The sequence below is a fragment of the Uranotaenia lowii genome, chromosome 3 (genome assembly GCF_029784155.1).
Source record: "Uranotaenia lowii strain MFRU-FL chromosome 3, ASM2978415v1, whole genome shotgun sequence".
NCBI classification, from domain to species: Eukaryota; Metazoa; Arthropoda; class Insecta; order Diptera; family Culicidae; genus Uranotaenia; species Uranotaenia lowii.
The window spans coordinates 251,279,666-251,305,887 of NC_073693.1; the positions used below are offsets into that span (position 1 = coordinate 251,279,666).

The 26,222-nt window shown below is 36.0% G+C and overlaps 2 protein-coding genes across 10 annotated transcripts in view; one reads left to right on the forward strand and one right to left on the reverse strand.

Annotated features, from left to right (window-relative positions):
- LOC129750729 (GTPase-activating Rap/Ran-GAP domain-like protein 3) overlaps positions 1–26,222 on the forward strand; it is a 599,756-nt gene that overhangs the window by 500,038 nt on the left and 73,496 nt on the right. The window lies entirely within an intron of this gene.
- On the reverse strand, positions 20,786–22,049 carry LOC129750731 (uncharacterized). 2 transcript variants are annotated; one of them, XM_055745744.1, is made up of 2 exons: positions 21,915–22,049; positions 20,786–21,824 (listed from the first exon to the last, which is right to left on the reverse strand). In XM_055745744.1, the coding sequence occupies exon 2, from the start codon at positions 21,727–21,729 to the stop codon at positions 21,046–21,048; it is 684 nt and encodes a 227-aa protein (XP_055601719.1). In that variant the 5' UTR covers positions 21,730–21,824; positions 21,915–22,049; the 3' UTR covers positions 20,786–21,045. The 2 variants fall into 2 exon arrangements, with proteins under 2 accessions (XP_055601719.1, XP_055601720.1); XM_055745745.1 differs by having other exon boundaries at positions 20,786–21,819; positions 21,915–22,036.

Sequence of the window (26,222 nt, forward strand, 5' to 3'; positions counted from 1 at the left end):
TTTTGTCAATTTTGTCATTTTGATGATTTTTGTTATTTTTGACATTTGTGTCTGTTGTGGCCATGAAAAGCCATTGGACTGTAGGGCGGCGCTTGGCAAAACAACCACTGATGGGACTCACTCCCCCTGCGGGAGCGAGCCTCTCCTAGACAACCCCTGGTGGTTGTCTCACCAGTGGAGGCAGGTCCTCGGACTGGCTGCCTGGAGGCCAAGGCCGGGTCGATCACTGGCTCGCAGTGATCGCAAACTAAACTCTTCTAAGGGGGCTCTGATAAGAGCCGATTGGATCGGGAGCAAGCGAGGAGGAAGCACGGAGGAATAACACTTATTTACTGCTGGAGCATTCTAGATTTATTTTCTCTCTATTCACTATATACTGAATTCACTTTTCCTTATCCTTCTTGTTCCTCTTCGGGTGGCCTCGGAGAAGGCCACTGATGGCTGGCTCGCTTACTCTTCCTTCTTCTCCGATTGCTCTGCTGGTTCGATATAGCCGCGATGGTGGTTGAATGATTACTGATGATGCAACGCGCGGGAGCGCGCGTTTTTATACTTTCGTCCCGTCGGCTGCTGCTCGCTGATTGGTGGCGCTCCTCTCGCGTTCATCCCCTCTCGCTCTCTTCTCAGTCCGCTTGTCGGACTGAACATACTCCCCACCGAAAAGTGAGAAGCTGTCCCGGTTGGTGGTTGTCGTCGAACTTTCTGGAACCTTCGAATCAGAAGTGTTCGGCGACACCTGGGTTGTCAATGGCGCGCTTGCTGGAATGCGAACCCGAGCTGCTGAAGCTGGCATGAAGTCCCGGTTGGTGGTTGTCGTCGAACTTTCTGCAACCTTCGACGAACTTTCTGGAACTTTCGATGGTCTTTCTGGAACCTTCGAACCAGCAGTGTTTGGCGACGTACTGCTTGTGAATGGCTCACCTGCTGGAATGTGAACCCGGGCTGCTAAACCTGGCCTGGATTCCGATTCTGCTGGACCCACTTGCTTGGATCGCCCGACTTTGTCGCGATCCTGCGATGGAAGACTCGCCTCTTCTGGGGAGACCAATTGTCGCTGGCAACTGTCAGGCTGTGGCTGTTGAATTGGCAGTGCTCGAACCCATTCGAGCCGACTCTCGATGGCCACGGATACCTCTTCGTACAGCGCCACGAACTCAAAGTAAATGTCGTCTTGCTGCTCTCGGTCGGCTGGTGACGACAGTGCGATGATCTTTTGGTGATGCTTGGTGTACACTGCTCTGGAATCCTCGACACTTCGATGGTACACCCTCAGTTGAGCTGCGGTTAGCCCAACCTTTTCGTTTCCTGCTCGCTGGAGAATCGTCTTAATTCGCTGGATGTTGCGCTGCGCCAATCCACGGATGTAGATAAGCGCCTGAAGATTCTCGTTTCTTCTCGCTGGATCTGAATTCATTATCTCTTGCTCACTTTGCTTCCTCTATGCCTCGCTCACAACACTTTGCCTCCCTATCCTCTCTCTCAAGATGAATGACGAAGATTTTCCGTCAAAAGGTACCGGATACTCCATCCGGTTCGAAGGACCATTTCATGTTGTGGCCATGAAAAGCCATTGGACTGTAGGACGGCGCTTGGCAAAACAACCACTGATGGGACTCACTCCCCCTGCGGGAGCGAGCCTCTCCTAGACAACCCCTGGTGGTTGTCTCACCAGTGGAGGCAGGTCCTCGGACTGGCTGCCTGGAGGCCAAGGCCGGGTCGATCACTGGCTCGCAGTGATCGCAAACTAAACTCTTCTAAGGGGGCTCTGATAAGAGCCGATTGGATCGGGAGCAAGCGAGGAGGAAGCACGGAGGAATAACACTTATTTACTGCTGGAGCATTCTAGATTTATTTTCTCTCTATTCACTATATACTGAATTCACTTTTCCTTATCCTTCTTGTTCCTCTTCGGGTGGCCTCGGAGAAGACCACTGATGGCTGGCTCGCTTACTCTTCCTTCTTCTCCGATTGCTCTGCTGGTTCGATATAGCCGCGATGGTGGTTGAATGATTACTGATGATGCAACGCGCGGGAGCGCGCGTTTTTATACTTTCGTCCCGTCGGCTGCTGCTCGCTGATTGGCTGGCGCTCCTCTCGCGTTCATCCCCTCTCGCTCTCTTCTCAGTCCGCTTGTCGGACTGAACAGTGTCATTTTTGTCATTTTTTGTCATGTTTGTCAATTTTGAAAATTTCGTCAATTTGGACAGTTTTGTCAGCTTCATCAATTTTGTTAATATATATATATATAGTCAAATTTTGGTAATTTTGCCAATTATTTTCAAATTTGACAATTTGAACAATTCTGTCAATTTTGTCAATTTTGTTAGTTTTGTCAATTCTGTCAATTTTGTGAACTTTGTCGATTTGGTCAATTTTGTCAATTTGGGAATTTTGTCAATTTTGTCAACTTTGTGAATTTGATCAATTTTGTTAATTTTATCAATTTTGTCAATTTTGTGTATTTTGTTGATATTGTCATTGGAAATTTCATAAATTTTGCATTCTTCTCGATTCTGTCAATTTCTTCAATTTTTTTCGATTTTGTCAATTTGTCAATTTTGCCAATTTGGTCGATTTTTCCAACTTGAATAAAGAATGAATCATCCTGAAGGATGAAAATCCCGAAAAAAAATTTTTTTGTCAATTTTTCACATTTTGTAAATTTTTGCAATTTTGGCAATTTGGTCAATTTTGTCAATTTGGTTAATTCTGCCAGTTTTATCAATTTTGTCAATTTTGTCAATTTTGTCATATTTGTCAATGTTGTGTTTGGAAAATATATCTGGGCACACTGTAAGAAAAAGAGAAACAGAATAAATAAGTATCTAGAGTAAACAACTCGAGCGCGTGTTTCATTGGGTTAAATCCGATAATATCCGGGTAAAACGGATACAACATTTGGCGACAGAGGTTGGCCAATACCTAAAAAGTGTTTTAGATTCAATTCGTGCGGGAAAACCGGTTAAAATTGAGAAAGTTGGACTAAAAAGTGTTAAGAAAAAAAAACAAAAGACTTAGTCGCAAATAAGAAGAAGTAAACTGAAAAACAAAAGTGCGCGAAACGGACGAAAAAGTAAGTCCGTCGGAAAATGGATCCAGGAAATTCCAACCCGCAAAAGTTCGATCCGACTGACACGTCCACCGTTTCCAATCGCTGGAAAAAGTGGAAGAGATGTTTCGAGATTTTCCTGGATGTACAGAATGTCACCATTCCGGAACGTAAAAGATCCTATCTACTCCACTATGCTGGAAGCGACGTGCAGGATATATACTTCAACTTAAAAGGAGAAGCAGAACTGGAAGTGCCGGAAGATTCAAATGTGTACAAGGAAGCAGTACAACTACTGGATAACTACTTCTTGCCGCTGAAGTGTCTGCCCCGCGAGAGGCATATTTTCCGGAACTTGGAACAGGCATCAGACGAATCCATCGAGAAATTTGTGCTGCGTTTGCGCGAACAGGGTAGTTTGTGCGACTACGGTGATTGGCTCGAAGAAAATATTAAAGAGCAGATTTTCGAACGGGGATATTCTGACGAACTTAGAGCGAAGATATTGACGAAAGGTGACATAACACTGGCGCAAACAGTCGAAATCGGTCGTTCGCTAGAGACTATAGCGAAGCACCGACGCAATCTTCAAAAGCAGGAGGAGATAAACCGAATTGCTCGCCAAGGAGAATGCTTCCGGTGTGGCCATGAAGGTCACTACGCAAACGACGAAGAGTGTCCAGCACGAGACCAGGAGTGCGAAAAATGTCATTTGATAGGACACTACAAACGATGCTGCAAAACGAAGACGAAGAACACACGCAAGAAGAAGTTTGCGGGAAAAGAAAAACGACGTAAGAGCAAAGTCCGTCAAGTTGTAAGCGATGATTCGGTCACAGAAGAAGATCAAGATTCCACGTCAGATGAAGAAGAACCTCTCAACTATGTTTTCGCTACGAATCCCGACCAATCTGATCTCGCAAAGTGCAAAATTGGAGGAGTTAAATTAAGCTGGACGATTGATTCCGGAGCAGGAGTCAACGTAATTAGCAGTGACACTTGGGAGTTTCTGAAGGACCGCAACGTGAAGGTGGACTACCAAACCAATCAAGTTTCAAAATCGTTGGTGGCCTACGGGAACAACAAACTTGCGGTAAAAGGCATGTTCGTTGCGGAGATTGCGACGAAGAAATCGTCAATCATAGACAAGGTGTACGTCGTCCATGAAGGAGGAAGCAACTTGCTGGGTCGAAAAGCTGCTGTAAAGCTCGGCATTCTAAAAATTGACACGTCGATTTGTGCGGTGGAGTCCAGCGAAGAAAAAATCGGCAAGGTAAAGGATGTGGTAGTGACAGTGCAGCTAAATCCAACAGTGAAGCCAATTCAACACACTCAAAGCCGTGTTCCGATTCCACTTCAGCTAAAGGTCGAGAAAGAAATAAATAAGCTACTGCAACAAGACATCATCGAAACAGCTCCGAGGGATTCACCGTGGATATCACGGTTGGTAGTACGGCCAAAAGGCGCTAATTCAGAAGAGGTCCGTTTGTGTGTGGATATGCGCGATGCCAACAAAGCCATCATTCCACAACACCACCCACTACCTACTTTCGACGACATCATACCGCACTTGAACAATTGCAAGGTGTTTTCTAAAATTGATCTCAACAAGGCTTTCCACCAAATTGAGCTTGCTGAGGAGTCCCGTGGGATAACAACATTTGCTTCACACAATGGATACTTCAGATACAAACGCCTCACCTTCGGCATGAATTGTGCGTCGGAGGTTTTCCAAAACGTGATTGAAAGGGTATTAGCTGGAATACCTGGAGTAAAGGTCTTCATCGACGACATGCTCGTATATGGAAGAGATCGGGGGGAGCACGATCGAGCACTGGTGATGGTCCTGAAGCGATTGAAAGAGTACGGAATTACGATCAACAAAAGAAAATGTGAATTCGGGCGGAGCCAAGTCACTTTTATGGGGCACCGCCTGGATGGAAACGGAATAAGCCCTTCGGAGGAAAAAGTCGACTCTATTCGTCGATTTCGTTGCCCTGAGAATGTAGAAGAAGTGCGAAGCTTCCTGGGGTTAGCAAATTACCTCGGCAAGTTCATCCCTAACCTTTCGACCTTAACTGCACCGCTTAGGGAGCTGCTCCACAAGAATGTTCGCTTCAAATGGATTCCTGAGCACACCGAGGCATTTGATAAAGTGAAAGAGGCTCTGGCAGACCCCAGAAACCTCGGTTATTATTCCCCGTACGACGAGACGATCGTGATAGCCGATGCGAGCCCAGTGGGTCTGGGCGCAGTTTTGCTGCAGGTTAAGGACGGACAGAAAAGACCGATCTGCTACATAAGTAAAGGACTGTCCTCGGCGGAGAGGGGGTTATGCGCAGAACGAGCGGGAAGCCCTTGCACTTGTGTGGGCGGTGGAGCGATTGGAACCATATCTTCGGGGATTGGAGTTCAAATTGGTCACGGATCACGAACCACTGAAAGTAATCTTCAATTCTAAGCGTAAACAGTGTTCCAGAATCGAACGGTGGGCACTCAGGTTGCAGTCATTTCGGTTCCAAATCGTTCATGTCTCCGGAAAGGCCAATATTGCGGACCCGCTGTCGAGACTTCCAAAATTTCAAGACTGTACCACATATGATCGGAAAGGAGAAACGCTATTGTTGGCCGTACTGGAAGCTGCAAGGCCTACGGCGCTTTCGTTAAACGAGATCGTTGAAGAAACCGTCAAGGATGTACATCTGGCAGCCGTAAAAGAAGCTTTGCATACTGGCAAATGGAGCGACGAACTCAAGAAATATTACCCATTTCGTGAAGAATTGAGTGAATCCAACGAAATTGTCTTGCGTGGTAGTAGTGGTAGAATAGTGGTTCCGGTTAATCTACGGCAGCGAGTGCTGAGCCTGGCACACATAGGGCACCCAGGCATCGAGAGGACGAAGCAACGCTTGCGGAGCAAGGTGTGGTGGCCAAACGTTGATAAGGATGCGGAGAAAATGGTCAAATCATGTTTGGACTGTCAGTTGGTCACAGGGTCAGTAACTCCCGAAGCAATGAACGTAAGAGAGCTCCCGCAACAACCGTGGCACGTGTTAGCAATGGATATTTTGGGTCCGCTGCCATCTGGTGATTCGATTCTCGTGGTAATTGACCTATACAGCCGCTACCGAGTTATTGAAATACTTCGTTCCACAACAACTGAAGACATCGTGGGGCGGCTTGACCAGACGTTCATGCGACTGGGCATACCCGGTTTGCTGATCGCTGATAACGCTCGTAACTTCAGCAGCCAGAAGATGCAAGATTTTTGCAGATTGAATGGCATAGAATTGAGGCACACCACTCCTTATTGGCCTCAAGCTAATGGTGAGGTGGAGCGTCAGAACCGCTCCATACTGAAGATCCTGAGGATTTCTGCGCTGAACGGTACCGATTGGCGAAAGGATTTGCAACAGGCAAACTACGTCTACTTGTTAACGAAACACCCGGCGACTGGGCGCTCACCGGCTGAGGTCGCTTTCGGAAGAAGATTCCGAGACTGGATTCCACAAATTCCTCTGACTAACGAGGATGACGAGATTCGCGACAACGATAAGGTGTACAAAAACATGGCCAAGAAATATTTTGACTCCCATCATGCAACGCACCAACTGGATCTGCAGCCTCAAGACCGTGTTTTAATGCGTAATCTCCTACCCCAGAACAAACTTGCGCCGTTGTATCATGCTGACCCTGCCAAAGTCATTCAAACAAAGGGTAATAGCGTGGTGGTGGAAACAAGCGATGGCAGACGATATCGCAGGAATTCAGCTCACCTTAAAAAGCTCCATCATGGTAACGAGAACGAAGAGGAGCAGCAGTGTGTGACAATGGAGGAAAATTCAAGTGCTGGGCCGGAAGCTGAGTGGGCTACACCTTTGTCCACATCGCGCCTGGAGTCTAGTACACCAATTGTCAACGACGAGAACCAACAACGCAGGGAAACACTTGGACGACCAAAGCGGGCTACAAGACGTCCGCTTCGTTACGAAGACTTCGACCTGGAATAAACTGACGAGAGGATAAATCACTAATTTGGCAGAAAGAGAAAGATGTTGTGTTTGGAAAATATATCTGGGCACACTGTAAGAAAAAGAGAAACAGAATAAATAAGTATCTAGAGTAAACAACTCGAGCGCGTGTTTCATTGGGTTAAATCCGATAATATCCGGGTAAAACGGATACAACAGTCAATTTTATCAGTTTTGTAAATTCAGTGAGTTTTGTCGATTTTTCTTAGGCAATTTTGTGAATTTCGTTAGTACTTTCAATCTTGTCAGTTTTGTCAGATTTTTCAATTTTGTCAATCTTGTCAATTTTGTGAATTGTGTCAATTCTATAAATTTTGTCAATTTTGTCAATTTTGTCAATTTTGTCAATTCAATCATTTTTTCAATTTTGTCAGTTCTTTCAAATTTGTAAATTTTGTTGATATTGTCAATTTTGTCAACTTGGGCAATTTTGTAAAATTTTTCAATTTTGTCATTTTGTCATTTTGTCAATATGTCAATTATGTCAATCTTGTCAATTTTGTCAGTTTTTTCAATTTAGTAAATTTTGTCGATTTCTCAAATTTGTCAATTTTTTTCGATTTTGGAAATTCTGTCAATTTTGAGAATTTTGTCGATTTTGTCAATTTTGTTAATTTTTGCCAATTTTGTCATTTTGTCAATTTTGTCCGTTTTACCAATTTTGTCAATTTTCTGAATTTTGTCGATTATGTCATCGTCAATTTTGTCAATTTTGCCAATTTTCTCGATTTTTTCAATTTTTTTATTAATTTAGTCAATTTTCATGAATGCGTCAACTTTGTCAAAATTGTCATTTTTGTCAAATCAGTTCATCATGTAAAGTTTGTCAATTAAGTCGATTGTGTCAATTTGGTCTATTTTGTCAATTTTTATTGAATGTTATCAATTTTGTCGATTTTGTCATTTTTGTATTTGATCAACCTTGCGCAAATGGTTAATTCGGACAGTTTTTTCTACTCCTTTAACTTTGTCAATAATCATAAGCTTTTAAGCTTTATATGCATGTTCCAAAAACAATCAAAATTCTTCAAACTCTACTATGGAGGGCTTGATGGCGCTACTGTTAGGTTGTTATCTTTCAATGGCTTCAGCAAGTGGAAATTCGGATTGACTCCCAAGCCGTCATCCTCTTTGCTAGACACCAACCCCAACAACAACAACGCAACAATTGTACAGGTTTTTCAATGCGAACGAAAAGTTTTCATCGCACAAGGTAAGATCTGAAGAGAGGAAGAGGAAACGGAACAAAAAAACTAGCCCGCAAGCTTAAAGCTCGAGAGGATTCAGTAGCATTTGTCTTATTGGATTCAATTTGCTTCTACGGGCGAAATTCTCTCCTGTCGTTCGTGCTTAGAAAAAGCTTCCTGAGCACGAACGGCATGTGAGAAGATGGGAGTGTATGCATACACAGTCCGCGTCCCCGTGTCGTTTTCCCCTTCTCCGAGAAGTGCTTGAGAATCTATCGTTAGGCAAAGGATGGGACTTAAATCACTATAGAAATATGTGATGTGAGATCGACCCCCTTCGTCAGAATATGAAGAGTCTGGGGTTGTACCCCTTGGTAAACACACCATTACAACAATGCATGAAACGAAGTTTAAACTTTATTATTTTTGAAACTGGTTCGGTTGGGAACTGAACCGGTACAACAAATTATTCAAATAAATTGTTTCTCTAAAATCTTCTTCCTTCCTCCTACACCAATTTCCGTCATGACGGCAAATCTGTGTGGTAATTAACGCTGACTATGACGTCACGTATAATTTCACGTCATATTATTGATAATCTCGATTTTAGTGATTGCTGGTTGTGTCTAGCAAGCCAAATTGACACGTTTTTGGAGTGCTGATTTGATGATTATTACTATGAAAATTTATTTTTCAAACTATTTTGTTTTTTTTTTTCTTTCTTTTATAGGACGAAGAAGAAAAAAAATCAATTTTTTTAAGATAAAAATCATTTTTATTGTACTGCCCAGTTTTGCAAAAACTTGCAAAAAAAGTTTACAAAAAATCACACTAATACACACAAATACACAGACATCGTCTGAACTCGACGAGCTGATTCGATAGGTACCTATAAAGGTATATCTAAGACCCATAATTAATGATCTCCCAAATCGACCGATAACTATACCTTTCTGAAAGAAAGGCAAAAAGGTGAGATAAAAAAGAGATTTGAGCAGACGAGGTCGGTATGGTGAGAAGTGGCATGTATGCGAAGAATGAGACTACGTACACAAATCAAAAATAGACACACTGAGTGTCAGATAGAATGATGTTGTGTGTATGGAAATAGTGTTCATGCAGTGATGATTGTGCCTACAGGCATAAGATGAAACAGTGGGAAAAAATACAATTCCTTGTTCAAAAAAGCATCTCAAAGAAAACCGAAGCTAAGTATAATTTCATTATTACTAATAACACTTTCTTTATAAATTTCGTTTATTTTTAAATTGAAAATATGATTGTTTACCATAGGTATTTGTAAGTCAACTTGCATTTCTGAATGATTACATATTGTTACTTTCAAAGATTTTGTTACCTAATCGTTTCACATAACAAAATTAAATACTAACGTCTTGATATTTGAATTTAGGGCATTATTAAAAATATTTTTTATATCTTTCATCAAAATGTACCTATACTAGTATTTATTAATTTCAGCTTGGAAATCACCTCAACGGAAACCAAAATGAGGGATTTTCAGTATTGATTCTATAAATATACTAATAAATGTTAATTTCATGAACGTAATAAGCACTAGAAAAATAGAAATTTTAATCTTATTTAGGTACAGATCTCACTCCATATGTTTCCTTATTTCAGTTTGTTTTTTTAGTTATCAAAACAATTTTTTAAGAAGCATTTTTAGTTTTAATTGTTAATTTAGTTTATTCTTACAGCCCTTATGTCCACTGTAAAGATCCTGGATCCAGTTACTGTACCTCCACATACATAACTATTATTAAGTTTCATGACTCACTATAACAGAATAATTTAACAATTCAGGATTGAATTCTCAAAAAGGAAAATGCGCTATATGAGTGAACTTATTCTTTTGAAGACCAACGGGTCGATCGAGCAATTATTAAAAGATATCTCTTTCAAAGGAGATTTTTAGAAAAAAAAAAAGTTTTTTTTTTGCCGAGAGCTGCTAAACTTTGGTTTCTTTCGGAAAAGGGATAATGTAATCGCACTGGGTAAAAATCGATTCCGAATTGTTTATTTCATCAGGAAATCTTCCTATTTTTGTTATTTGACCAAACATATTAAGTTACTAATGAAACTTTTCGTAACAGATTACTGTTCAGTGATTTGTTTTATAAAAAAAAGCATGTTTAACTCAAATTTTACAGCACATGGTTTGTCTGTTTTTATATGGACCAAACAAAAATGCATGTTAGCACGTGTTGCATTTATTTCTTTATTTAATAAATACTCAGTTTTTCACATCACGTCAACGTTTGTAATAAAAATGATTGAAACCAAAACAAACCAAACCGAGAATTGTTCTGTTAAACTGTGCTGAGAAAACGGATTCGAAAACCTGATGATAATATAGTTTCTGAATTTCACTAACAATTTTCAATCCAAAGATGAATTTCTACTTTTGAAAGTTTCAGGTCAAGTGATATCCACCATTTATTCCAGCTTTCAGCATGAGATCCCAAACTTGATTGGAGTTGTAGACATACCAAATAATCCGTAGTAATTATGTCTTAAAATTGCATTGTAACAAATATATAATACAGACCCCGCTCGTTTTTGGCAACAGGTCCGAACATTTTGTGTTGCCAAAATCGAACGGCTTTTTTTTTTTTCTCAAATTGTTTTCTCTTATTTTTACAAAATTACTATTTTTATTATCATAAAAGTTATTTTTAGCCAATTTCTGTCCATTTTTGGTATTTTTTTCTCATGTTTTTGATGCATTTTGCACAATTCTTGTTTTGTTAATTATCTTTTTGATTTTTGCCTTATTCGCTATTTTTTTCATTCTTTATCTTTTTTCAGTTGTTTTTTGTCATTTTCAGTCTTTTTTTATTTGTTTTTTTTATCTGTTTTTTTTTTGTTTTTGTTAATTTTTAGTACTTAAGAATTAAAAAAAAAACTTTTGTTTTTTTTTTTGTTGTATTTAAACACCATTATAGAACGTAAAAACGTATTTTTCGGTGTTTGTCTGAATTATAATGGTCCTGTTATAGCGAAAACTTATAGGTGATGTTGTTTTTAAAAACGTTCGATTTTGGCACATGTGCCAAAATCGGATGTTGCCAAAATCGAAAGTTGCCAAAATCGAATGTTACAAAAAACGAAAGGGGTCTGTATGAGGTTAATAGTGTGAATGTTTAGCTCATGAAGCAGTCAAAAATATTTTATTTTATTCGAATCTGAATCCGTGTGTTGGTGATGATTTGTTTTTAGTAGAATCACGGTCGGCCGAATATTCGGTACATCTATAATTATTAAATTATATATTTTCAAAGGTTTAAATGTTTTTACTGTTTACATTCTTATAAACATTCTTGCAGGTATTTAAAAAAAATCATAATGTTTTCACGAGTATTAATTGTTTTTTGTTAATCTCATGTTTCAGTTCTCGTCAGGTTAATAATCGATTTTTACACAGAAATTTCTTGATTTTAACTTTAATTTTATTAATATACTAGCTGATCCCATACGAACTCCGTTTCGCTTTCAACTTGGAATATGTCATGAACAGTTTGTATGAAAGTCAATTGAGAAGCATTTTTCAGATTCATTGTTAAGTAATAATTGCAAAAATATTGGACGATCACTTCGTCTGTCGTCTATAACTAAATATGAAATCAGGAATAAAAAACCACGTGTATACATTTCGACTAAATCATTGCATAACAACGCAAATATTGCCAAAAAGCTAAACCTCTTTCGGGGGCTCTTATATAAACTTTGATATCGGAAATCGATTGCCCTTCCATCAAAACTCCGGTGTGCAAATTTTCAAAGCAATCCATTGTATAATAACGTCAATGTTGCTAAAAATAGTGAAAAATTAATTTATATGGACGACCCCTTTCGTCGACCCCTGGCAAAATATTTGACATCTGAGATCGATTGTCCGCCCCTGAAAACTACCGTGTGCAAATTTTCATCCCAATCCGATGTATAATAACGACGATATTGCAAAAATATTGAAAGGCTTATATGGACGACCCCCTTTGCCGGCCCCTTAACTGAATTGAATACCTGAAATCCATTGCTCATCTCTCAAAACTCTCGTGTACCAATTTTCGTCTGAATTCGACGTATAATAAAGACAATATCGCATCAACAGTGAATAGTTAACATGGACGACCCCTTTGGCCGACCCCTTTGGCCGACCCCTGATTTTAGTTTGGATAAGTGAAATCAGTTATTTGTTCCTAATAACTCCTATGTGCAAATTTTCATCCCAATCCGATGTATAAAAACGACAATATCACTAAGATACTGAAAATTTAATATGGACGACCCCTTTTGCCGACTCTTTACACTAAATTTGACACCTCAAATCGATTGCACGTCACTCAAAACTATCATGTACCAATTTTCATCTGAATACTATGTTTAATAACGACAATATCGCAAAAACAGCGAACAGTTGATATGGACGACCCCTTTGGCTGTCCCCTTACCCAAAATTTGACACCTGAAATCGATTGTTCGTCTTTCAACACACTCATGTGCAAATTCTCAACACAATCCGACATAAAATAACTTCAATATCGCGAAAACAATATTTGTCTTGTATGGACGACCCCCTTCAGAAGGGGTCATCCAAAAATCTGAAAACATTTTTCATCCTTCCTGGTCCTAATGAGTATCCATGCCAAATTTCAGCTCTCTAGCTCTTAAGACGGCTGAGTCTATAGAGGACAAACAAACAAACAAACAAACAAACAAACATACAGAAATTGCTTTTTATATATATAGATTATTTATTTTTTTATGATAATCAGCATTCGTATCAAACAAATGAAATAATCATGAGGATCACCTGGAGTTAATTTACTTTTTCAGAGGCTTTAGAAATATGTGATTTATTTAACATGTTTCAATGTACTTATTTTTACTTTTTTCATTGTATAGTATTACATCACATCAGAATATGTTATATATTATTTAATAATTCTATATATTGTTTGGTATTATCTTTATATTATTTATTTTTATTATATTTATATTTTGAATTTTTATTTTATTTACATCATTTAGTAGTATTATATATGGAAAATAAATAATTATTAACCAACATGCGAATACTTTTTTTCAGCTTCGCAAGTGATCATCACGGCACAACAAAGATATCTTGTATAAAAATTTACCTCATAACACCATATGTTTCAATTATTTCAGGTGACTGGTGTGCTGGAAATATTTGTTATTTTTTTAAACTAATTCCTCTTCATTTATAAATCGTTATTGATGTTTGTTGTAACCACATACGGATGCATACATATATTTTTTCAATATTGTTTATAGTCATTTAACATTTTAACGTTATCCATCCCAAATAACACCATGTATCATGAAATTGTACCATATATTCTCATGTTATTATAATTGTCACTTTCTTTCACAGCTAAATGATCATTTGATGGTTAAAAATATTTCATGGACCTCTTATATTCTATTTATATGCTATAACATCATATTCATATTATATTTTATTATATTGTATACATATCTATCGTAATTTATTAATATCTAGGGTAGGGGCATCTGGGTATCCTCGTTTTACAAAAAGAGCGGGTTACCGTGTATGCTAGTACCGTTTCGAATACTAGACGTTCCTCAATTTATGTCAAGGGAATTTGGCACGGTTGAGAAAAAGAAAGTATTTGATTACTTTTTGTAAAATAAGGACGCACTCTTTTTTCGGAAGCCTTGGCGGCGGGATTATAATTTGCATGCTATCGTGGTTAGTCAACAACATGTTTATAGCTTCTCGAGACTTTTCCCCTTTTTCACCCTGGATACCGTCAGTGCCTCTGCTTACGATTCCATTCCCTTAAAAGTCTCATGGAGTGGTTATTATTGTGTTGCGTGGTAGCCAAGATAGACGTGTGGGTTATTTTTTTGCCACAACCGCGGCGCTGCCGTAAACCCAAGGTGGATACAATACATACATACATACAAAAAGCCCGAATTTTGCCCGGATTTTTTTAATTCTTTTGACAAATAAAACAAAAAAAATCAAATTTTGATGTATTTTTTTATTTATGGCTTTAAAACGAAAGTTTTTGAGTAGGTTTTGCAAAAAATAACCATGAAAGGTTTTTTGGAAGCCTATAATACGATTTTTCTGGGTTTTGACAAAATTTGCTCGGATATTGCCCGGATTTTTGGACGTCTATTTAGAAATGAAATGCCCGGATTTTGCCAGGTTTTTATATAAAAATGCCCGGTTTGTCCGGCCCTTAATCTAAACACTACTTATACTTCAAGTTTTATATCATGATGGATTTACTTCGTTACTGACAGATTTTTCCAGCAGAAATTCCATTAAAAACGCTTTAAAGTGGCTCAGAAATAATCCAATTTTGTTGATTTCGAAACAGCAGTATTCACTAAATTGTCCTTAAAAAGAGAAGTATTAGACCGAAAACTAGCAGAAATTGAAAGAGGAGGATGCAGCCACCTAAAATACAGATTTGACGAAGTATAAGTTGGAAAAACTGATGAATATTATGACTGAAAAAGGTGTTTACCGATCGATGGGAGATACCAAGAATAAAGTAGAATTTTTTCTCACAAAAAACGATTAAAATTTTTTTTTAATTTTTCCATGAATTATGATAAGATTACTTTAATTTCCTTCATTAAAGTATTTCGATCGAACGAATGGTTTTTGAGATACACGCATTCATAACTGTCCCATTTCTAAATGCACTAAGCTTTATAATCTTTTGATTATATCATGGATAAAATAAATTACCGTATGAAGATAAACAATTGAATATAATCTGTAGAACACAGACATTAGAATAAGCCTTAACATAATTAAATCATCCTCAGAAATCAGAATCGAATGAAATATCCAGAAAGAATAAATTAGAGTTTCAAAATTAAACTGCCAGTCGCTCATTCAAACCAGAGCGATTGATTTTGCTTAAATTTACAGCCGCATGATGAAAAATTAAGTTTATCATGCCGAAATCAAAATTTAAATGAAATATTTGAGCCAAAGTCAAAAATAAAATTTAAAAATATACTAGTCAACCATAAAAATATAATTCAAATTTTATATCTTACATTATTGCGTAAAGTAAAAATATTCAAAAGCGAGTGGCTTCACCATTTACAATTGAAAATCTTTTATCTTTGTTAAAAGTACCAAATCGAAATCCATAATGAAATGATAAACTTATATCAATTTTCTTAACCAAAAATTCAGTATCGTAGTGCAGATTCACAATAGAGATTTGAAAAAATGATCGAAATTACAAATGAATACAATGAAATTCAAGTAGTTGCCAAAATATGCTGTAAAGACTGTCGTGAACAGTCTCTTATCCCTTAATCCTTCATTGAATTACTTTGTTTTTTAAATGAGATTGCAATTATTTAGTCAGTGAAATAAAACATGTTAATTCGAATAACACAACTTATCTGGTTTTAATCCGTTATTTTGAGTATTATAAAACTGATGCCTCATCAAAGTTGAAAAAAAATAATGCTTGAAATAGCTGATTTATTTCCAAATGGTTATGCAAATTTCTTCCAAACATTTGTTCATTAAGTACAAAAAGATGTTTGTGATCGATTGATAAACTTGTGTAAGAATTTCCTAATTTGAAGAAATAAAAACGATTTTCCAAAAATTAATTATAAAAATAAATTATTGAATAAATTTTATTCTGCATATTTTTTTCGACATCTCACATATCTCTAATATCGTGGTAAAAATAACATGGGCTGATTTTTTTTTTCATAAATATGTTTTGTGAAAACATAAACTATTAATTTTTACACGTTTCTGAGAAATTTGGATTTTTATTGGTGTTGTTTCAAACCAATACTATGTATTCAAGGGTAGAATCAAGAGTCAAAGTAGGTAAAGTACAAAAAGATCGTAAGCGTTTTAAGTGATTTGAAAAAGAGTGTTGATTGTGGATGTACCTACAAACGGTGTACTGGAAAGTTATTATTTCACAAAATGGAAAAATTCGCGAAACATTTGTTTCAAATATTATACAAACGTTTCATGAACTACCCCCTTTATACTTTATTTGACGGTATGCACTTGAGTCAATTTCGGTTCATTTTTTTTTTTTCAAAAAATCATTCAAAATATCTGTTTATGTTTTCTAAAACGTAAAAAAAGTTTGTTTTGAAGTTTTTACTGATTACTTAGCCATTTTCAGCGCAGCATTTGAATTTCGAAAAATCCTTAAGTAATGTTAAAAGAACGAGTAAAATATATTTTATAAAAAAAAGTCTCGTCGTACGAAATTTATATAAAAAATATTCATTCTGAATCATTTTAATGGACGACAACATTACACGACGAGTTCCTAATTAGAAATAAGAATGTGAGACTGGCGAGGAAAGTGTGTTTATGAGTTAAAATAGAGTGGAAATAGAGCATCCAATAACTATTTCTGCCTGTGTAAACATACAACTTATTGATTTTTTGCCTTCAACTTAATTTTCTTACTGTGCCAACGTACAGTAAACCCTCGAAAGCTACTTCTGTAGTTAAATTGCAAATTTAGGTGTCCTGAACTTCAGATTTTCAACAGAAACAAACGACTTCCTTTGACCCAGTATGATTTTTTTACGTAAACGCTCCTTAATAAATTTCTGAGGAAACATCAACTTAGAAATCAATATATCGAAGACTGGATTGAAAACAAATGGCAAAAAGAAGAGCCTGCTATTGTGAATGGAACACTTATCACCTTGTATTAGACTAAAGTTGGCAGATTGTCTGGTTCGAAATAATTTAGGAACACTCTGGCTCAGCCCTGTTATTCGGATTTCATTGAAAAATGCCTGGGTTTTGCCCGGAATTATTCACTTTTTTTGGTAAATAAAAAAAATCATATTGGGTATAAATTTTTATATTTATGCCTCCAAAACGAATTTGTTTTGACCAAGTTTTATAAAAATAGTCATAATTTTTTTTTCGAAAGACTTAAATAGGATTGTTAATCTGTCGATTTTTGATGAGAAAATTTGTTTTCACCTTTTTATTGCACTTTTGTCGAGTAATTTCTGGGATTTGACAAAACTTGCCCGGATATTGTTCGGATTTTTTACGTCAATTTGTAATCAAATGCCCGGGTTTTTCCAGTTTATGTATAAAATGGCCCGCATTTGTCCGGCCCAAATACGTGCTGGAAAAATTCTGGCAACCTTCGTTTGTCGTTTTAAAATCCGGAAATATTTCTGTAACAATAAGTAAAATAACGAATTCTTAACTTTGATAAAATATACCAAAAACCATGGTGGTTTTAACACCCCCTTTCCCTCCGCATGGAGTTTTTTCTAAACTCAATTTTCAGATCAGGAAATAAATTTACCATAGCAACGGGAAATTATTTTCTCCCAAAATTAGTGTTGGCAAACGTGCCAGAAAATTGGCTTGACTTCGGTGGAATTTAATTCGTAATTACTTTTGGCCTATCTAATTTTTATGGCAATAATGGTTTAAAATTCAATAAACCTTCTGTATTGAAACTCAGTTCTTGACACACAAAATTCTACCTCGTCTTAAGAATGGGGTTTTGTAAGTGTTACCAAACAAGTTCAGAATTTGAAACCAATCATTTCAAGTTCAAAATTCATTCATCGAATCCTAATTTAACACATCAATTAGTTAGAAGCCATGCGACTGGTTATTACATTTAAAAAAGCAAAACACGAAATTTAAACCTGGTATTCATTACTCTCTTCTTGTCAATTCGTTTATAAAAATTCTTAATGTAATTACAAATGTTATGCTGATATCAATAATAAACTTTCCTCAAGACCGCAATTTTTTTGCAGAAAAAAACTTTGCTTTTTATTTGATTTCCCTATTCTGTAAAATAGAAGAATTTGTAATAATGTGTGTAAAAGTTTAAGACCAAACTGAATTTTTGATTATTTATAAAGAAAAAATCTAGTCTTTTTACAGGCTTCAACAAATTTGCTTAGAAAAATAAAACTTTTTTTTACTCTTAACATTGAGAATGTAGTTATATCTTTCCAAATATTGAAAAACTGGGGGATTTAGTTTTTTAGATCATTCGTAATCATCATCAAAATATCATCTCAAAATTGATTTAAATGTAAATATTAAATTCAGAATCAGATTTATGAACTCCATATCAACAAAACTGGAGGTGAAAGATAAAATCTGACGAATGATTCGAGTTCAGGACCCCAACATCTATGTAATCAATCACTCAAAAAATCCGCACTAAAAATGCACTTTTAAAAATGGATCGAAGTTTTTATAGAAAAAAAATCGTTCAAAAATGATGAAAAACTTCTTAATATTTTGTTTTGATTTTTAAATAAATTTACTCAAATCAGTCGAACTATTCAATTTTTTTGTAACATTTTTGAAAAGTGTGTCTGTTTATCAAATCTGAGTTTTTGTGTTCTGAATACATAATCTTCTTTTAGCTTATAAATCTAAATATTTAATAAGAAAAACATAGTTTCTGTCATTTGTCCTTTTTCGAGAAGCTTATATCTCAGCTGATTGCGTAAACTATTCCGAGCAAAATTTTTAAAACTTTTAAACATGCGCTTGTTATTTTTCTATTCAATATATGCGATACTGTTTGACTTTGTACTTTGTCTTTTACTTTTGTTGAAATTCTCATTTTTGGCAAATATATATAATAGTTTATACGGGAAAAAAATTACCATAAGAAAACTTCAATAACTTTTTTCACAGAAGTCCAAAATACTCGCTATCTTGGAAAAAGTTTACTATTTAGATAATATTAATATTTTCATTATTTTTCGAGAGGGCAACAGTTTTGCTAAGAAGCGTAAAAAATTATCTAACGAGTTTTAATTAAATATTTTCAAATAGTATCTCAACAACAACAGCTAATAAAAAAAACTCAGCGCTCCAAAATTAGTCAAAATAAGCTCATCAATTCTGTACACCTCGAAAAACTATGAATTTTGTTGCCTTGTGTCGTTAAATTTTTTCTATACAATGCTTATTTATGGTTAATTTATGACCTTATATGAGATAGATTCGGTTTTATTGTTTTTTTTTTTCATCTGGCATTAACATTTATGTGTTCTTCTTATATGCACTTATCTGATGACCGAAGCATTTTTATTCGAAATTTAAAATCGTATTCATTTGCTAGTGTTTCGGAAATATTGATTTAAAGTTTGTGCACTAGGTAGACTGCTTTTAATTAATTTTCAAGCTAATTTTTAGTTCAGAATAAGGATCATAATATTGAATGATTAATCAATGACTCATCGGAAATAGCATTGATTTGAATCTTGATTTTTTGAGTTTGTGCGATGGTCAAGAGTAAGAAAATGGTGTTGGAAATCTTTTTTTTTTGTTACTTTTTGCTATTGATTTTATTTCTAGAAAAATTTCAATTTCGTAACCCTTCCCCCCATGGATGGGTCCCTTCGCACAGGCCTGCTAAAAGTCATTAAAAATCAAAGGAACCTAGTAAAAACATAACATTCAACAAGAAGATCGTAATGCCTCAACACCAATTTTCTTTCACAGGTCACAGTTAAAGGTCCTCATGAGAGTTCATAAGAAATGCATTGAGCACGAGAGCGCTGTGAAAATACATACTTGATCTGTGCTCTAACTTATGCAGCAAATCAACCTTGAGAAAGAACAGGTCTCTGGAAGCTTATTTTAATTTTTCTTTATTCAACTAACCTTTTTTTCTGGAATTTATTTTTGACGTTACCTTTCTATTCACCCAAAAACAGATTTGTGGTTGGTATACCACTGAAGTTTAGTACATCTTGGAGACGAAGAATGAGGCACAAAAAATAAGTACAAAACATTTCACGGATAAAGTTAAACCAAAACCAAAGCCTGAATCTGAACTTTGGTTGAAAGAAAAAAAAAAACAGCACCCAAAACAAAAATAAACCAGACGGTCGTCGACGGGCGGTCGGTTGTTTCGTTGTATGGAATAGTATAAGCTGCATAATCCATTTTGTGGTATTCATAACCATGGGTTTTGTTTGGTACATGCTGTAAAACATATGGTAATGTATTTTGGGGCTAAAATGGATCACACTCAGGAAAAATCAATTTCAGAATTTGACCTTTTTTGGGAAGAATTTTACTGAATACCTTTGACGGGTGGACGAGAAAGGCTCTGTTATTTTGGAGCGTTTATGGAACATACCTAAGAATTTTTTTACGGAAGTTGATTTCTGTACACGGATTTTTTTTGTGGAATCAATCACGCTTGCTTCTTACAATGTTTGATCAAAAGTACGTATTAAAGCATATAAAAAATGAAATGTTATTCGTGTTTTGTATAAAGTATTCTTAAAAACTGTTATCAAGTTCCAACTAATAAAAACTAAAGAATGTTAGTTTTTCAAGCTGAAGATGAAGAGGACGTAAACGTAACTAATTTGATAAAATAACTGCTGAGCTCATAGAATTTTTTGGGTATTGGCATAGCTTCTTTCCTGTCAATATATAAAAGTCATCAAAAGAAGGAAATCAGTTTAGACATGGTCATTTACAAATATTTTATTCAATTCCAATCCATTACATACTGCTTCGTAGGCTGAAACGATACTTAAAAAGACTAACTCATTAAAATTAATCAAAATAAAAAAGTTGTAAAAATTAAATAGAAATGTTTAATAGAATAAATATAACTTAAAATTAAATTTTCAAAAAATTATAATAAATATGGTTGAGATCGATTGGAAGAAGCTTGATACCTGCGGAAGAAAGGAGAAACAAAGAAAAAACATTCGATTAATTTGAGATCAACTTACGATTGGGAAAAATGTAAATCTTATTCGTTATCTGATAGTAATCAAATTCGTCCTCTATTTCGTCGGGCTGGTCGTGGACACTGGGATCATCACCCATGTATTGGTTGTCTCCGGCATCTCGCATCCTAGACTGCTGACTAGGGCTGATTTTTTCGTTGAAATTTTTCAAAATGTCGTCCGGCACTTTCGGATAGTTGGTTTGATTTGGGGGATGTTCAAAGCCAAGTTTCATGAGCACGTGGGCTTTGATCGATTTGAGCGAAGCTTTGGCAAAAACACTCCGAAACTGACAGGCCGAACAGTGGAACGGATATTGATCGAATCTCGGATGAGTGTTGGAACTATAGGTGGCTTTTAGGTCTTCCGGATCCGGGAAATTTCTTCGATGGACACCCACCATCTGCTTCTCGTTGATGGTTTGGTAACGAGTATTATTAAGATGGTTTTCATATTTGAACATGGGTTCTTCGTAGGACGCACTTGAATCGGCACTATCATACCCATCAACAGCCGGCAGACTCCCGACCGTGAACTTCAACAAAACCACCGTACAGGCCAATCCAACTAGGCACTCTTTCCGACTAAACGAAACCATATTGCGTAGATTGTTGTAATTGATACGATGCCCGCCAGTCCCTTTGACCTTATTCCAGACTGTCAACATTCTCGCCTTCACTAATCAATGCGAGCGCTCAATCGCCGTTCATGACCTTCGGCGACGAGTCCGAAATCATACAAATCGTTTCACTGGATTCTGAACTACGATGATATCGGAGAAAACAAAGAGAAAAAAAAATAACAACTGGGATCCGGGCGAAATGTAACAGTTCTAATGGTAGGAACACGCACCAAAATTTTCAAAAATTGCTCGTTCAACTAGCAACAGACTGAATTCCCGCCAATATGACCAAAACGATGCTATGTCAAAAATGCCACAATCCCGGCACGCACCGCGATGATGTCTCTCCGAAATGTTTGTGCTCGAATAAGAGATGGACAAATGATTACCGGTGCTTTTTATAGGGAACATGGCGATGACGGATGCGACAAAGTACGGCACACGGTGTGTTTTTGGATGATTATTTAAAGAAAAAACAATGTTCCGAAAAATGTTAGAAAAAAACAATCCTTTCTTAGAAGTTTTTAGGCAAAATGTAAATCTCCAAAAACTTTATCAGTAATATTTCAAAGGAATGGATTGGACATGCTTTTAAGAATCATTATCCCTTGCAAACCTAAAATAATTCATAATGCTCCAAAAGTCAAGATGTTTGGAATCCTGTCCTACACAAGCTGATTTCGAAAAAAATCAATTGTTTGGAAATTCATGCTCAATACGAGTAAACTTGCTCTTAGACGCGGTACTCATGGCCAAGGTTGCCATGACATTGAGCATATTGTTTGGTCGTTTGGGGTCCATCTTGTCACTAGAACGAATCTTAATAATAGGCTCCCTTTTGGCCCGAGGAAAAACCACCCAACGTTCCGGAAAGAGATGTGCTCGCTGTATTAGACTTGCACTACATGGAAAATTTACCTTTTTCTAGAAGCTTTTGATCTTCGTCTATAAGTCTTTATGTTTTCATTTTCATTTTCTTTTTCTATTTTTTTCTTCTTTAAAAAAAGCTAATCTTTAATTTCCAATTGTAAAGAGTTTGGCTCCTTCAAACCTAAAAGTATGAGCCGTTTTGAATCAACTTATTAAAAAATAAATCTATTGTTTTTTAATTTTTTAAAATCATGCTATAACATTTTTGCCGTTTCAGATTTCTCTGAATTGTCAGCTGTGGCGTATAACATTTACCAGTTTTTAACTTTTACAATAAAATGATAAGCAAATATAGGGCCAAAGAAATTGAACATTTCTTTAAAATTAATAGGTACATTTAGCACGGTTTGAAATCGACTGATAAAGTACTATAGTTATGAGAACGTTTTTTCAAAAACTATTGGAGATTGTAACATAAAAATTGGCTCAAATGTCAAGTTGGGTAAATGTTCCCGACCTTGGCCTCTTAGGGATGGTAGACTAGATCTACCATGATTGTAAGCTTCCTGTAATTTGCACCTTAGAATGTCCTTCGACAAATATGATTGCTTACTAGCCTGAAATGCAGTAAAAATATGTCCTAGCTTCAAAGCTGTGCATAATTTGAGATAAATCCGATCAAACTTTTGATAGAAACGCTCATTATTGTAGCCCCCTTTTTTGAAATGTGGACCTTTCTGAGTTTCTTAAGTTGCCCCGTCTCTAGCGAAAACTGGCCTCACTATTACAACAACGGCCCCCACGAATTCGTTCATAATATCCCGGAGGAAAACACAACATTTTATTGTATTGTTTTCAAAAAGTCGGAAGTACAAAATGTCAATAAACTTTTAGAATTGTATTTGCATTCAGAATTATGATCACTCGTTAAAAAGTCTTACTTGCTTATTTAAGTTTTTTGTTTGTTTAAAATTTTATTTATATTTCGAACTATTCGATTGGTAAACATGACTTTGAATAGTAAACAATCAAACAAATCGTTCGTTCAATTTTTTGACATGCAATCATGATAGATCAGTTTTGGAAGAGTAGGCTGCGTCTGTAAACGACAGTTGTGATTTTTTTTTTGCTGCTTATTTTAACTCCTGGAAAAAATATAAATTGATTTTTTTTTGTGTGGAAAAATGGTTAGAAGATTGATGCTTTGAATTTGCATCGTATTGATTCTTGATGTTTTTGAGGTGTACAAGCAATATTTATTGCTAAAATTGGTGGATGATGTCTACTGGCCGTTGCAACAGCTGGAGCCGGTGCCAGAGCTGATTGGAAATGACGAAGAACCTTGTACTGAGAGCATCGAGCGTCTACACATTACGACCGATGAATCATAAAAAAAGCTCAAGGAAAAAGTACATTTCCAGGAACGTTGATTCAAGCGATGAACTCGGGAACAAATTTGGGGTACGAAGTGAAAAGTGGCGAATAGGATTTTACCGGAGTAGGAGAACAGAAATCACCGGTTCAAAACTACTGATGGTAGAGATCAGCGTCCCAGATCTGCCTGGATAAGCGTCAACCTAAGAAATTTCTGGTGAGATCAATCCATTGTTTTGTTTTTATTTCTGATTACAACTGTACGTTTTAAACATTATTACTTTATAACCTAACCCCTACATAACCATAAGAAGCGTTTGGCAGGGAACTCCACGCTTCATTTCTTCCTTGTTCCAGTATCTTTTGCGTTTTCATCACATGGTTGGCCTGGCCGTGGTAGTATCTGCAATGCATGTTCTGTGTATTGTATCAGATACCATGTTGAAAAGAAAAACGAGGAACGCAAGTTTTTCATTTTCCAGGATGCATACAAGTTTTGGTCATGTTGGTGTTAGAAGAAGAAGAAGAAGAAGAAGAAGAAGAAGAAGAAGAAGAAGAAGAAGAAGAAGAAGAAGAAGAAGAAGAAGAAGAAGAAGAAGAAGAAGAAGAAGAAGAAGAAGAAGAAGACGAAGAAGAAGAAGAAGAAGAAGAAGAAGAAGAAGAAGAAGAAGAAGAAGAAGAAGAAGAAGAAGAAGAAGAAGAAGCAATCATGATAGATCAGTTTCCGTTGAAGTTAACATACAACAGTGTAGGTTCATTTTTTTTATTTCACTCTCATGACTGGAGGACAGACATTTTAGAAACCATTAAAACTGGGTTTTTATATTTCAGAAAATTTATATAAAAATTTTGATATCATCTGCCATTATCAATAAGAATTATCAACATAGGTTTCGCCGTTATTGAAAGATTGGCAAAGATATGGACGATCAATATTTTCAACATCAAACCCATTGTTCTATTTTGGTACTTAGGTGATACCTTTAATTGGACCTAGAAATAAAGTTCCTATAGCAAGTTTGATTATTCGAAAATGATTTAAAAAATTCAATAAAAATGTAATCTTCAATCAAATATTATCATTAAAAAGTATTACAGCTTATCAACGATTTAAAACACCTAAATTTATGTTATCAATATCTCAAATACTTTCACTTCCCGTCAGCTTTATAAACAGAACAAACGCTGACACTTTTTTTATTTGCGTAAAGCTGACAAAAATTGTTTAATATGATCAATATTAGTTCTGAATTATATTCCAATTAAAAATTCGAACCTTTGTTGAATTGTTGGTATTGAAACAAAGTTTTGGCAATGTTAGGTCTTAAAATAGAACATCAAACTCAAAAGTCTCATTTTTTCGGACTCTTTAGAAATTTTCCGGGTTTTCTATTGGTTTTCATTTATTTTAGGAAAAATAGGGTTCCGTAAATCGGGGTATGAAAGATAACTTTTTTCAATATTTCTCGATTATTTTTTTTCTGTTAAGGGGAATGTGGCATGGAGTCGATTTTGGGTCATTTTCAAATTTCTCAATTCCTAGGGTTTGAAAAGATTCATTTTGGTCCAAAACTCATTAAGGTTATTTGCACAATTTTTAACTAACGTTTACATGAGTAAATTATAACCTTAGGTTTATATGGAAAAATTAAATATATTGTACTGAGAAATCAACGTTATCTTTGTTCCTTCTGTGAAACCGATCGTGAATAGACTTTGTGCCAATTTATAAGTTTATTGAAGGAAATTTTCCGCTTAACAACTTTGTTGATGATCGTAACTTGGTAGGTTTTAGGCAAAACAGTAATCAGGTATTTAAGCTAATAAATTTTGCATCCCTGAAAAAAAAACAAACTAGTAAGATACGAAATTACGATCATCAACAAAGTTTTCAAGCGGAAATTTTCCTTCAGGGAATTTATAAACCGACACATAATCCATTAGTTGGCTCGTTTTCTCAGAAGAAACAAAAATTATGTTAATTTTTCTGTTCAAAATATTCAAATTTTCCATACAAACCTGAAAGTTCAAATTTCAACTCATGTAAACGTTACTTAAAAATTCTGCAAAAAATCATGGATGAGTTTTGGACCAAGACGAAGCTTTTTAGACTCTAGGGTTTGAGAAATTCAAAAATGACCCCCAATCGACTCAGTCTAATGAGGCATGCTTCATATTTTTAAAACCAGCACTGAATTCTTATGAACGTTAAACATGATTGCAAAAGTCTATTAGAGTACTTTAAATTTGATTTAAAAATCGATTTCTTCTCCGATTAGAATTTGAGGCTTTGG

Excerpts from the sequence above, each read along its gene's own strand:
- LOC129750731 (XM_055745744.1), bottom strand. The coding sequence starts at position 21,729 with ATGTTGACAGTCTGGAATAAGGTCAAAGGGACTGGCGGGCATCGTATC.